The sequence below is a fragment of the Curcuma longa genome, chromosome 1 (assembly GCF_044706935.1).
Source record: "Curcuma longa cultivar G26 ecotype Majalengka, Jawa Barat chromosome 1, ITB_CL_G26_1.1, whole genome shotgun sequence".
Classification (NCBI taxonomy): domain Eukaryota; kingdom Viridiplantae; phylum Streptophyta; class Magnoliopsida; order Zingiberales; family Zingiberaceae; genus Curcuma; species Curcuma longa.
Genome location: NC_133861.1, coordinates 16,479,286 through 16,493,370, shown reverse-complemented (window position 1 = coordinate 16,493,370; position 14,085 = coordinate 16,479,286). Strand labels below are relative to the sequence as shown.

The window sequence follows — 14,085 nt, the reverse complement described above, 5'->3', positions numbered from 1 at the left end:
TCAAATTATTTTGGCATTACAAATTATTTTATAACAATATTATATCGAGAGTCGAAATAAATCCTCTTATTAAAATAAATTAAATTAAAAATTAATTTTAACCCAGGAAAAATCATACATGCTGCAACGTGGGCGAAGGGTTCAAATCATATCTATTAGATGACATTCTGGTTACGTACACTTTTAAGTCAAATATGATGATGAAAAATCGATGAAAAACATTTGGTTCATAAGTAATTACAATAGCTGATCCGACAAACTGGGCAGCCGCCGGAAAAAGTTCAGGCTGGCCGGCGGCATTGGGTCCCGGAACATGGGGTGACGGAGGAAGTAGAAGCCGAGCGCCACAGCCACCACCTTCGGCGGCACCACGAAGAGCACCAGAGCCACCACAAGGCAGACAGAGATGAAGAACCTCGTCGCCCTGGGGTCTCTCCAACTCACCAGCGCCTGCACGCGCTCCCCCTGCGCCGCGAAGTCCCCCGTCACCCTCTGTACCCGCGCTGCCAGGGTCCTGAGCCAGTCGTACCGCGCCCTCACCACCTCCGGCGGCTTCATGCTAGGCACCGGATCGAATTCCTCGTCTAATTCGTCCGCCTCGACTATGTCTGCCTGCGATAACCGAATGTCCATCCCTGCCGGCGCCCGAGGCCTGAAACGATGGTACCATACCCCGATCAGGAACAAGTAGAGCGCCGCCGTGGGCACCACCAGCTCCGGGTACCACACCAGCACCAGGTAGAGCATGTGGACCAGCACCGTGGTGGTGGGGTTCCTCCACCGCCGGATGCCGTCGACCCACCTCGCCAGCCCGAAGGCCCACGCGATGACGCCCATGACCCGGAACCAGTTGGCCTTGCTTCTGCGGATGCTCCACGAGTGGTTGTCGACGTCAAGCATCCACCGCACCACCTCCCGCCCCAGCGGCGGTTCCGACCGCTCCAGCCACTCCACCACCATCCTAACCGCCGACACCCGCAGCACCTCTTGGTGCACCACCCCAATGGGTTTCAGGTAGTGCATTCGGGGAAGCATCGGCTGGGCGTAGATGGCGCAGGTGTCGGGCAGCAGCGCCGTGCACGCGAAGCGGACCGCCAGCTGCACCTCTCCCATCTTCTTGACGCCGGACCGCAGCAATTGCAGCAGCGGGTAGGAGGTCGTGTACACCCTGTTACTCTCCAGGGTGGAGACCCGGATCCGGACCTTGCCGATCCGGTAGTCCTGCCGCTCGCTCGTCCGGTCGAACATCCGCCAGTTGTCGAACACGCCGACGGTGAGCACCGTGCAGGGGTCATACACCTGCCACATGTACTGCTCGTTCCACCTGGGGTCGAAGCTATCGACGACCGTCCGCGTCCGTACCCACTTCTTGCCGTACTTAGCGACGCAGTAGGCGTCGGTGGAGCCCTTGCCCGCGCCGCCGCCTTTTGTCTTCATCGCGAGTAGACCACGAGCCCCCAAAATGCCTAATTCCAGCACGCCTACCGGTGGCTTCCAGAGCTGTTTCGCCGTCGGTCGGAAGTCACTGCACACATGCGCCGCCTCGTCCAGCACGTGATACCCGCCCTCCAGGCACAGCCGGAGGTTGATGCGGCCACAATAGTCACCGCCACTCAGCGGCCCTCCTACTCCCCTTCCTCCCTCCCCTTCGGTTGCCCCCTCGAGGTGCAACCACTGCGACGCCACCCCTTGCCGCTCGTCTAACCTCTGCTCCACGGAGGACACCAGTATTACCGTGTATCCGAGCAGCGCCGCCTCCCTGGTCGTTCGGTCCTCCACCTGCACGAGCATCTCCTTGTTTGTGAGGGGCTCGGACACGACAAACATGAGATCTTCCATCCATGAAAACGAACACGAACTGCGATTAACAGAGGTGGGACGCCGCGTCCTTGCCGATTGAAACCCCAACTGAATCTTGACGCGCACGTCGTGCACTGACGCCGGCGCCGCAAGGCGCAGATCCTGGGCCTCGATGATGGAGGCCCGAAGGTACCACATCTTAGGCGACTGGTACACCTTTGATCGGGTGTAGACGTAGCTCACATACGGCTCGTCCGAGCTCCACGCCTCGGGGAACGATTCGTCCGCTTGGGTCCCGACCCACACCGCCACCATGATGTCCCCTGCTACTGGTGCGTCATTGCCGCCGCCACCCTCTAAGCGATACCATTGTGGAGCAAGCGGGCCGTCCGGCTGTTCTCGGACGGGGACGTCTGTCAGGTCGAAACACACGCCGCCCATGAAAGCTTCGGGTGGCCCGCTGTCCCATACAGAAATCTCTAGCCTAGACTCCGGTCTGCCATGGCCCAGAGCGAACACTTGGTTCCACTCCGGGTTTCCAGTACCACCGTCGCAGTTGCGCCCCGACAAGGAACGGCGGGCATGCGGCCCCGCTCGGATCCTCACGTGCGGGGACTCTCGGTCGGGCGAAGCCCTCGTGCCTTCACGACGCGGACAAAAAGGTAGTACATCGGCTCAACCAAGTCGTAGGCCGCCGGCGGTGCTCGGTCGACGGACTCGCTGCAGGAAACGAAGCTCTTCGACGAAACCCGTCCATCCCTTTCCTTGCTCGCGGAAGTTTGCATCTTCCGCACCTCCGGCGGGTACGCCTCTATCGATGCGGGCTCCGGGGACGGTGGTGCCACCGTTTCAGCGTTCATGTTCGCGGAAGGAGGCGGAGATTCCTCCACAAGCACGACGGAGACCACCGGCGGGGACTGCATCTCGATAGCGGCCTCCGTAGGAACAGGAGCAGGTGCATCCGGCAGCAGGTCCTTAGGTTCTTCCGGCTTGGGAAGCGGTGCGGGAGTGGGATGGTTGGGATCCGATCCCTCTGGCTTGGCCTCCTCCAGAGGGAGCGGTTCGTCGTAGTAGCAAATCTTGAGGCCAATTTCGCCGTGGATCCAGCTGAGGAGGCTCCGGCGCTCGAGCGGGAAATAGATTAGTCCCTCGTCACCACGGCGGGTGAACTGGGAACCATAGATGCGGACTCGGCCCAGGAAATGGTTCCTGCGTGTACCGCTAGGGCTTCCCATCCTCTTGTCGCTGTACACCTGGACATCGAGCTCCTGGTCCGCCATGGTGGCCGCGTCGGCCACCGCGAACTCGAGCCGCTCATGCCACTGCGGGTTGAGGTCGCGGACCACGGTGTGCGTCCGCTTCCGCTGCCCGTCGAACTCAACCACCACGTAGGGGCTCGAGGTGCCGTGGCCATCTTTCGGCACGAGGTCGCGCGCATCGACAACTTCGACGGCGAGCTTGCGGACAGTGGCAGTTACTGGTAGGCTCGTCATGCTCTCATGTCAGAGATAAGACGATTCGACCTTTGGATGCGAGAAGAGGAGGCGATCCTCGCGTCGATTGCTTTCTTTCTCTTTGGGCACGCTTTTGCTTTAATGGGTGCTGGTGGTGGATTCTTCGTCTCAATGGCAGAAGCTTACGCACGCCATGACCACGCCTCCGCATCGTGATGGATTCTTCTCTTGCAGCCGACTCTGCTTTTTCGGACGATGCAAGGCTGACTGTTCGGTTGCTTCGCGCGCTTTCGCGAATCGAATTCGCGCTTTACAAAAAGGTTAGTTAAAGAATTTCTGATCCTCTTACGGCTTCAAACTAACGGGATTCCTACCAAGAGACTATTAATTTTGTTTATAGAAATTAAGGCAAAAATCATACGGAACTCATCTCTCACCACAAAGCTCAAGAAATACTGAACCTCAATCTTTAAGGTGATTCGATGGCGACGATCGAGTGGCATTTGCCACCACTGTACTAGCCCACTGAAATCCACTCGCCGTTTATAAATTATCACTGCAGAATACCTGTGATTCATGGATTTCAACAGCTGTTGAACGTACGAGAAGTCAACATAAACAATGAAGCATAAATGTCTGGAATCTTGTGATATCGATGTATTTTTTATTACTTCCGAGTATTTATCTTGTGATATTTCAACTTTCTTCGTCACAACTTCCTCTACAACCCCCATACGACTTCATGGACTTCCTTCCTCTATCGATAAATCCCCCATAGTTAAGATACTCTCTGTCTACTGTATAAAAATTAAAATAACTGAATTAATCAAATTGGACTGCTTAATCACTTCAAACACTAGTTCTACTCAGGCATTCTTAGTTGTTTTTTTCCCTTTTTCTTTTACTTCTCTTAGTTACTTTCCAACAGAAAACCCCCTTTTTTACCTTTATCACCTGCAGATGAGCTATGGGCTTCGATAAGACCTGGAGGATACAGATGGGTGCTGAGCATATCACTAATTTGATTATAGTAATTAAATCAGCTCCGACCTGCACAGGACCCCGTACGTCGCTTCGCTAAATCATGAATTCAAAAGGAGACTACAAGACGACAGCTTGAGTCCAATCCAATCATTGAATTTATGCACGATAAATAGATACAGAATTCAAAATCTATCTATCCTTCCACTGGAAATGACACACAGAACAAAGTACATACAACTTGTGATTTAAATTGACTCATGAGGAATGGGATATGTCATACGAGTCATCAAATATTTTATCTACTTATGGGAAGTGCAGTATAATACAAGTCTATGCAGAAGATAGAGGTCCTGACCGCTATTTACTTCGAAACTGTACTTTGTTTCTATTTATCCTGGTGTTTGAAGAGTATAGTAACTTAGTAAGGTTCGTTAGGCAATCAGTTGGCCGGAAAAGTTAGGAAGCAATGCCAGATTCTGGTTCCAGAACAAAGCTGAGAGGCTGCTGTTCAGTCTCCCACACCAATGTGGATTCATGCTCTGGTATGTATTCCTACAAAATACAAAGCACAATCTCTTCAGGCTATATTTCTAAGTATTCCTGGTTTGTTTGGTAAATTCTTACGACTAAGATGTCATGAGTTTAAATTATTTATTGTCCGTTTAGTGGAATCTTACCTTCACTACATAATCAAAATCGTTAACTTTAAAAAGAATGTCACCTGATAACAAGAAAGTGAGACGTCGAGCTGAAACAGAGTGAATGGTTTTTTATAAATTAAATTTGCCTAGTCAAACTAATTGAATAATTACTATCTGACAAGACCATTGCCGAGATAATTGAGACATGCACGCAAGGGCTAGTTGGAGGGCTATAAAATTGCATGCGTGAATCATAAGCTTACAATATATTATTGATGCGTACCTCGAGTTTTCTCATTAGCTCCTTGGCGGAATGGGCAGATATAATTATGTGACGAGCAGCTTGGGAAATGAAACCTTCTTCGACAGCCATGTCAATGAATGATAACAATGAATTGTAAAAGCCATCAACATTCAATAGTCCAACCTGATGAGTCAGTAACGTCGACATTTCTTTAAATAACATGATCCCACTTATATGAAGGAAAAATAGAAATATACATGTGAAGGCAGGCACGTCGGGTATGGAACATTGATAAATCAAAAGGTAGGTCATTGCAGCTAAGCTTAAACTACATGACTTACCGGCTTCTTGTGGATTCCAAGCTGAGACCACGTAATGACCTCTAGTAGTTCTTCGAGTGTCCCATAACCGCCTGTTGTACGATTGGCATTACAAGATGCAAGTTAGGAAGACGACGGGATCAAGAAAACGTAGAATTAGTTAGAAAGTGTTTGAGAAAGTATACCAGGCAACGCTATAAAGGCATCTGCATGTCGAGCCATCTCAGCTTTTCGTTCATGCATATCTAATACCGCCCTAACTTCTCCTATTGTCCCACCAGTTAACTGCAAAAAACAACACAATATTTTAAGATGATTACTAAGGTAAACAAAAAGGAGTGCTTTCAACTTTAATATACTTAAACAAGAGGGAAGTAAAGGAAATTAAGTTGATAGAACAAATTTATTTATGCTCTTTAAATTCACATCAATACCACATCCTTAATGTAGGAAACTTCCATAATATAATTATGAAAAAGAAATACAAACACTTTCGATCCCAAAGGTCTAATGAGCACTGATAGTTAAGTACTTGAGAACAAATCCATAAGCTTCAGCTGTACATCGAAAAAGGAATGGAATCTGAAATTTACTCACCTCCTCTAGCATCAAAGACTTTGGAATAATCCTGAAAAACATAAAAAATAAATGCGTTAAGCACATTAGATAGAAATATAGTAAGATCTTTCTATGCTATAACAATATGATATTAATTAAATATCATATAAAATTACAAGACCTATATTTACAAGAGCTTTCCTTGTAATCTAAACAGAGACAAAACAAATTACGTGTTGAAGAAATATAATGCAGTTTTGCATGCAACAGATTTGCTTGTGCCAAAAAAACAACAACAAAAAAACACTAGTGCCTTTTGTTCATATATAGTTTAGATCTCGAGATTGCTCCACTTTTTATGTTAACGCAAATACCATTATTAGGTTCAACTAGTAAAATATATACCTGGTGAAAGGAGATGAACACGCGTCGCCAGTTTCATACGCATGATCAGACAATGGGAAACTAGAGTCAGTGAAAGAGAGAGGGAGAGAGAAACTGACCCCAAGACATGGCGCCCTCCATTATGGACTGCTTGAGAAACAAGGCCCATTAATCCAATGCTTCCTCCTCCATACACCAGATCGATGCCCATGTTCACCTGTTCAGAAACATGCCAATAAGAATAAAAAGACATGCATATGCGGGAAAACCAAGAGCTAGTATTTTTGAATTGCTAATTAAGTTCCTAAGCTTGAGGACCAGTTAACGAAATCAAAGAAGACAAATCATAGATGGAACGGTGTCCAGCTTAATTAGTTTGGAATGTCGAAGGTAGCATAGTAATTAATGTCATGATGCAACTTGCAGAGGCCAGCTCGTCACTATCAGTATCCCATGTAAGGGAATCGATAGCCTCCATTTAAATTGGTTAAAACAATAGCATATTGCTTCCTTCTTTTCGTTTGTTTGGCACTTGGCAGAGATCATGCAAGAAGGCTGATCGACAGATCGACAACCAGATTACAGCTAGCAATTCATCATGCCAAACTCCCGAATTACTCCCACAGAAACCCCATCCAACCTTTCTCTAACGCAACAATCAAATCAAACATTTGAAAAACATTTATAAAAAATTCAAGAAAGAGATGGAATTTTAAACCAGTGCAACCGCAGGGAAAGATCCACTACAAAAAGTTCCCCCATTTTGAAAGAAAAAAAAAAGGATCCCAAAAAGTCATTCAATCAAAATTTAACAAAATACGACAAAAATTCATTGGCTCTTCGACAGATACCTAGTGGTTGTTCTAGTGAAACCCTTCGAATCCATCAGGAAAAAGAATAATTGAAATGATCCGAAAAAGGAAGCAACTTGATTTAGGCAGTGTGAACGTACCAGTTCCTTTCCGAGCTCAACTGCTGCCTCCTGGTAGCTAGACTTCTTCCCGCATTGGCTCCCGCAGAATACGCAAATCCTCCGGAACCTAGAGCCTTTCTCCGCCACCAACTCCAAACCTTTTCCTCCTTCCATCGGTTGCCTGGAGCTCTATACCGAAAAGGCAAATGCACCTCTTGGAAACTTTCAACCACCCACAATCCACCAAAGACTCTCTCCTATTTATAAGCACACGAGGCTCAGAATTCCAACCTTGTTTTTTTTTTATAGTTCACGCTTCGCTTCGTTCTTACTTTGCTTGTCTAGGGTTTTGGGTCCAGCAGAGAACCAATGATGCGGACCCCGCATACGAAGACAGCCTTCCTTGAACCGCCGCAGACAGATGTAGACGAACGGCGATCGCATTATCGCATATGCATCACGAACGGCTTAATTCCTTGAAGCTGCGGGGCCCGGGAGGTTTCTTTTTTTCTTCTTCTTCTTTTTGCTAATTAATAATTAATTAATTTTGTTTTCGTTCTCGCTGTTTGTCAAACACGTTTAATTGAGAAATCATTTATTTTTATTATTTTCTTTTGTTTGTTTCCGCGGAGCAGTTCATAGTGCGCAGTAGACTAGTTTTATTGAGTGTTTACGAAGAAAAGTCATCCACAAAATTAATAAAAGACTTGAAATTTGAGAGCAAATTGGAGAAGGGGCAGTAGATGGCATGACTCTGTCACAAGCTAAGAACATGATAAATATATAATGACAAACTTTTAACCATGCATTATATTGGCTAGCTTATAAATTACCTACTCTCAATAATACTTCTTTAAGAATAGAGAAGATTTGTCATCATAAGAAGAATTTCTACAAAGAGCTGGTTTAAGAGTTATTTTTCACAAGCATATATATATATATATATATAGGGTCTGATAACGTGGTTGACATCTCTCTGAAGGGTGTCACAGCCAAGCAGAAGGCTGGCGAGTATCCAGACTTTTTAAGGTTTAACAAAGGAGAGTGGAGGATTATATACATGTTCATACTACAACAGAAAAAAAGAATTAAAAAAGGACAGTAATAATCTTCTTTCTGCACTCCTCTCATTTGTTTATTGTCTGGCGATTTTTTTTATCTGAACAGTTTGTTTAATTCAGATGGTGAATCACGAGGGAAGAGTTTTCTATAGAATTATATATAGAATGTCAAGCTACCTGACGCATGCGAATCTCTTTGCACCAAGAGTTTCTTTGTTCAATATCTTACACTTGTCGATGGATTCAATTATATATATTCATAAAAGAATTACTATATGGTAAAGAATACAGATAGAAGATCTTTTTATAATTGTCCATTAAAATATATGATTGTATTTTAAGTATAATATATGATTGTAAAAACTTAATAAAACTCAAATCAAATAATAGGAAACCATATAAAATATATATATATGATTGTATTTTAAGTATAAAATATATATTGATTGTATTTTAAGTATAATATAATTGAAATAGGGTTTTTTAACATACATTAGGATATTATCAAGTTTCCAATATTAAATTAGCTAATTAATAGAAATTATACATCAACGAAAAAAGAAATAAAAAATATATATATATACGAATAAATTAAAGAGACGTACGTAATTGAAACTATAAAAGATAAGGCAAAATCTCTCACTTCATCGTAGATAGGGATTACAGTTAGTGATCTTCTTTGCTATGCAGAATAAGATTATATAACTCTCCTAAACCATGCATTTACAGGAGTGATCTTTATATCAGTACCGGTTTTCATTAAAGGGCACACGATAACTAAATGTTTTGGCAAATTGTGAGAGAGAAAATAAAAACAGATAGAAGAGATTGGGAGAAGAGAAACAGATACAAAAATAACTAAATGTTTTGGCAAAATGTTTGTGCATACATAGATTAATTGTGACTCTGGTTATAGATATTAATCTCACACATTTAAGAAAGATTTAAGTTTAGCCAATATATTTTTGTAATGGATAGTTTCAGGACTACAGATATGAACCAATAACGAAAACGAAGACAATATTTTTTACCCAACAAGTAACAACCAGTCTCAAAACCATTCACAACCTACAATTCATCTGATGGTATTCAGAACCATACTTAATCATGATACCTCAATGTGTCACAAATTCCAAGGGCCAAGGAGGTCACTATCCTTCGAAGCACACTCTTTCAAGAAAGGGTAAAACAATACAATTTTACCATGTTAGAAGGTATGAAGTGGGAGCAATGCAGGCGCCTGACTTCCCTTTGGCAGTTGTTATGAAACAAATTTAGTCCACATAAGCTATTGTTTGAAAGTCTCAACGGATTTCATGTAATTCAAGATGCCTCTCGAGGAAGAAACAAACCATGAGAGTCTCTCTCTTCATGCAAAGAATTCATCAACGAACTGATCAAGGGTTTGAACCTTCAAGTCAACACACAAATTTCCAACCTTCCTAAATATCAAACATGTTCATGACCATTACTCCCAGTCATTTGATCTTGTGAGAAGGGTGAGCAAGTAAGGATTAATAGATTGGCCAGGAATAAAATCAAATTAAATTGACTAATAAGAACATAATCGACTCACAATTAAATTGGGCACGCCTTTGAAACACAAGAGACTTATGAGGTGAAAATTGAAGCATTGAACCATTAAAGATAGATTAGACTCTAGCAAAGCTCAATTTTTGCAAAGTCGCCTTCTCAAAACCCTTCGGGATGCAACCTGTCCACCAAGCAGGATGGAACCAAGAAAGTAAAAGGCAATAATGTAATCTTTAAGAAATCCTCCCTGATGGACTTCTCAGTGGCCTTTTATAAGTGTGTTTACACTCTCTTGTTATTGTGCTACTAAGTAGTTCTCTCATTGCTCGATGCTTGACCAGATGTAGAAATTTCCAAGGTTTGATGCATCAGTAATCCAAAAGTGCTCTTCGGCAATTTTATAGGTTCCACATCTTGTCAATCTGAACACACACATTTTGAGATTTACAAACACACTCATAACCAGAGAGGGTTTCTGGGCCAGAGCACTGAGCCATTTCAATATTTATCCAGATGCTATTTCAGGGATTAATTGTTTTGAAGAACAAATCCTCACCAACCCCAGTGAAAATGAAGTAGTGTTCTATTTCGATCAGCAAGGTTGGTTAGACATAAGGTACTGTCTAGTCAGGGGAAAAGTGCTGTTTGAGTTGGCACCCATTACTTTTTTTCTCTGCACGTCCTCTAAAAACATATCCTAGTAAGAAGAAAAAGAAAAGGGGGAATAGTAGCGCAATTCTGGCAAAATAATTTAGTTTGGCATACATCTCTATCCATTGAAAATGATGCAATGTCCCACAGAGCATGAACTGCAGTTCTCTCTGCCGTTCGCAGTGCTCTAGTGCGTGCAGTCACATTCTTGAATTGTTTGCCTATTGTTCTTTCCAGGTGAAACCAGGCATAATATTTACAACAACTGCTAGATCATTTTAAATTCTCCTTGGATGCTCAGCTCAGTTAGAGACTCACCTCGATTCAATTTCTATTTTTTTGTTTGTGATGCAGGTAACAATACTTGAGATGATTAACTAGAATCGAGGATGGACAAAGTTTTGATACATCAAACTCCAACTGTGCACTGTAACAGAAGATCCCTCTTTAATGGATGGCCCATCGTTATCTTGTGGTGGCTTAATTATGACATGCCCATGCTCATATAACATTTTGATTTCAATGTTGGATTTGACAGCACACTCAAATAAAATTTTCTAATGATAGTCATCAACAACTATTTTTACGAAGATGCAAAGTTGTTCACATTGGAGTCGTTGTTCCTATGGACAACTTAAGCAGCTATTTGTTTACTTTGGCCAATCTCCACGTGCCCTCCAGCAATTAGATTCCCCAACATTAGGTCATTCATCCACAAGCTTGTTCTACTTTTTCGCTAATCAGCATTAGATCTTATGATTATATGAGTTGTACCAATATTCAGGCATTTAAGGAATTGTTTGCATCCTCTGTTCTTCCATTTTTATAATATCACGTTATTGGTTCTCCACTCAAGGACCTACTCACATGGAGGGGCTTGCAGTCCCACTTGACTTCTGTCGACTTAGATTTTGACTTCAGCGGGCTCTGTTATACTGATTGGTCAACTCACAGTGACCAATCAGAAGCATTATTTTGGAATGAGCCAGAAACACACTTGGGTTAAGTTTTATAATCTTTAAACAAGGAACAATTATCCGGTTCATTGAATCATCTGCATTCATGAGAAACAACTAGACGTACTAATATTGGAGCAGATGTAATGATCGACATTAATGGATTTGAATTTACCCAATGAGACAACGCCTGGCCAGCTTGCTTATAAGTTGGGAGCCAAAGGTATAGTGGATGATAGTGAAACCACAACGGTTGTTGCTTCCAAGTTTCTTCTAGCTCCTTTAAATTCCCATATAATTTTCTAACAAGGATTGTAGCAAATGGGGAGATCTGGTCTGGTGAAGGTATTCAATTGTTTCTCGCTTATGATCTCTGCGAACACTTGCATTTGCTCGAACACGTTGGAGGAAGAGGAAGAAGCTGAGAGGAGAGCTCTACTCAAGAGCGAGGTCCTAAAGTTTAAGGATGCTTTTGATGGTGCGAAGACACTTGCTTTCCACTTGGAACCGAAGGTAATCCTCTAGATGAAATTTTCTAAACTTGAATTTATTTTTTAGCATAAACAGTCCAGCTTCTCTCATGATATCTCGTGGGATTGCAGACAGTAGTATTGAGAGTATCCATGCACTGCAGTGGTTGTGCAAGAAAAGTCCATAGGCACATTTCAAAGATGGAAGGTAAATTCCTTCTCCTCGACAGGCCTACATATTGAGTCTGTTCCAGATCATATATAATTTTCAGGACCTTTCTTTACTTGGGAAGAGTCACGAGATTATAAGTAAACACTTCATATTCAAATTTGCCTCTATCTAAGACTTCTTGATGATCCTTCATGGCATTCACAGTTATCCTTCACTGCAGCCATACCGGACTAGCAACAAGCAATTTTCATGTTGTCAAAGTAGTAAAGCTCTATAATATTATTTGATCAGAATAACACAATAGATAGTACAAGCATGTAATAAAGTCATAGAACCTGTGAACTTGATGAGACAACCAATGACTATCTCTTTAACTAGATCATCAGCAAGGTGGTGATGTATGTTTGTAGGAGTTTCGTCTATCGAGATGGACTTGGAGAGCAAGAAAGTGGTGGTTGTGGGCGACGTCACGCCATTTGAGGTCCTGGAGAGTGTTTCCAAGGTCAAGTTTGCAGAGCTGTGGTTGACCCCTCCATATACATTCTGAGCTAGATCTGTGAACAGAGAAATCCACCAATTCATGCAAACCATCGGATAGTCCAACAGGGACTTGTATCAAATTTAGTTGGAATTCGCCAATCTATCCATATATATATATCATTGTTGCCTGTTCGCTTAATCCTCAGGCTGTATTTTGATTGTACCCTTTGGTGATGAAGATGAAGCCATTTTAATGTTCGATCTCTTCAATTATTCCATAAGTTTGCTGACAAGGTTATAAATCTATGAAATTATTGGGTGGTGTGTTGTTTCATGATTGATACGGAGTGGAGAGAGCAGGAAATGAAGGATTCCTAGCAGCAGTAGCTCTGGTGCAGGGTACTCAGGGGACAATCTGGGTCATGTTTTCATCAGAGTTGCAGGAAGAGACTAATTTTAGCAGGTCCACTCAATGTGCCATTCGATGTAGATTTCTCAGTGAAACTGGAGAGATTTTATGAACATATTAAATGGGCTTATTTTCAATTCTTCCTATTCGGGAAGAAAGCCCAACAGGCTCTAACATTATAAGATCTGTTCGTCTATTCTTTCCTTTTCGAAAACTATATAAAAAAATAGATATAAGGAGTGAATTAAATAAACAGCACTCACTCTTGGAATAGAGAAGATGGAATTATTCATAGAGAGTTAAAATAGGATAATTAAAAATTACATAAGGAATAATAAGTATTTCTTTATTCAGTCTATGGAATGAATTAAATAAAAATAATTGTGTTTTATACTTAATTAAAAACAATTTTTACAATAAATAATATTTAACTAATTGTACTTGGATGATTTAGTTATATGCCATTACCAACCTATCTAATATAATTAACTCATTTAGCTAAATTAGTTTGTTTAATCAAAGTGTCTTGTCCAAGTTGACTTGTCCAAACTGAATAGTCCATCTAACTTGTTGACTGACTTGGCTTGTCTAGACCATTCGACCCAAAAGACTGGTCATTCATTTCATTTGACTTAATTTATTTAAATAAATGATATGTATTATATGAAAGATGAAATAACTAATAACTAGTTAATATAAACTTAACTCTAAAACAATTATTATTACAACCAAACTCGCCCTTATTCATGTCATGATTTTTTTTAATTGCAAATAACATCACGATGATATGACATGATCAAATCTCCTTTGCGCATATATAGCAATGTCCGTGCCTAAAGTCTTCGTAGAAATGATGCCCAATTTGTCTGCTTCCGCAGTCTTCATCATGCACGTAAAATTTGTCTGCTCCCTGCATGGTACACGTAACAATCCTTGACTAGTCTTCTGTGTCAAGCGAAGACATCCCCTCCTCTATTAGTCGCTCGATCGACGATCGACCGTACCAACTATTGGAACCCCAAGTTGAGGTTTAATCTGAAGCCCTGCTGCAGGGT

The 14,085-nt window shown here is 42.5% G+C and overlaps 3 protein-coding genes across 3 annotated transcripts; 1 reads left to right on the top strand and 2 right to left on the bottom strand.

The window, feature by feature from the left end:
• Positions 1–181: 181 nt before the first annotated feature.
• Positions 182–3,293, bottom strand: LOC141842834 (protein QUIRKY-like). The gene is given in 2 exon segments (XM_074730829.1): positions 182–2,408; positions 2,411–3,293. Coding segments are annotated over 2 exon segments (3,054 nt in total). The 3' UTR covers positions 182–237.
• Positions 3,294–4,693: 1,400 nt separating this feature from the next.
• LOC141842857 (cytokinin riboside 5'-monophosphate phosphoribohydrolase LOG1-like) lies at positions 4,694–7,505 on the bottom strand. Its single transcript, XM_074730847.1, has 7 exons — positions 7,338–7,505; positions 6,505–6,602; positions 6,041–6,071; positions 5,629–5,728; positions 5,465–5,535; positions 5,163–5,306; positions 4,694–4,790 (listed from the first exon to the last, which is right to left on the bottom strand). Exons 1-7 carry the CDS (start codon positions 7,470–7,472, stop codon positions 4,695–4,697), a joined length of 675 nt encoding a protein of 224 aa, XP_074586948.1. The 5' UTR covers positions 7,473–7,505; the 3' UTR covers position 4,694.
• A 4,248-nt stretch (positions 7,506–11,753) lies between these two features.
• LOC141842865 (protein SODIUM POTASSIUM ROOT DEFECTIVE 2-like) lies at positions 11,754–12,820 on the top strand. Its single transcript, XM_074730853.1, has 3 exons — positions 11,754–12,012; positions 12,102–12,177; positions 12,552–12,820. Exons 1-3 carry the CDS (start codon positions 11,821–11,823, stop codon positions 12,686–12,688), a joined length of 405 nt encoding a protein of 134 aa, XP_074586954.1. The 5' UTR covers positions 11,754–11,820; the 3' UTR covers positions 12,689–12,820.
• The last annotated feature ends 1,265 nt before the right edge of the window (positions 12,821–14,085 follow it).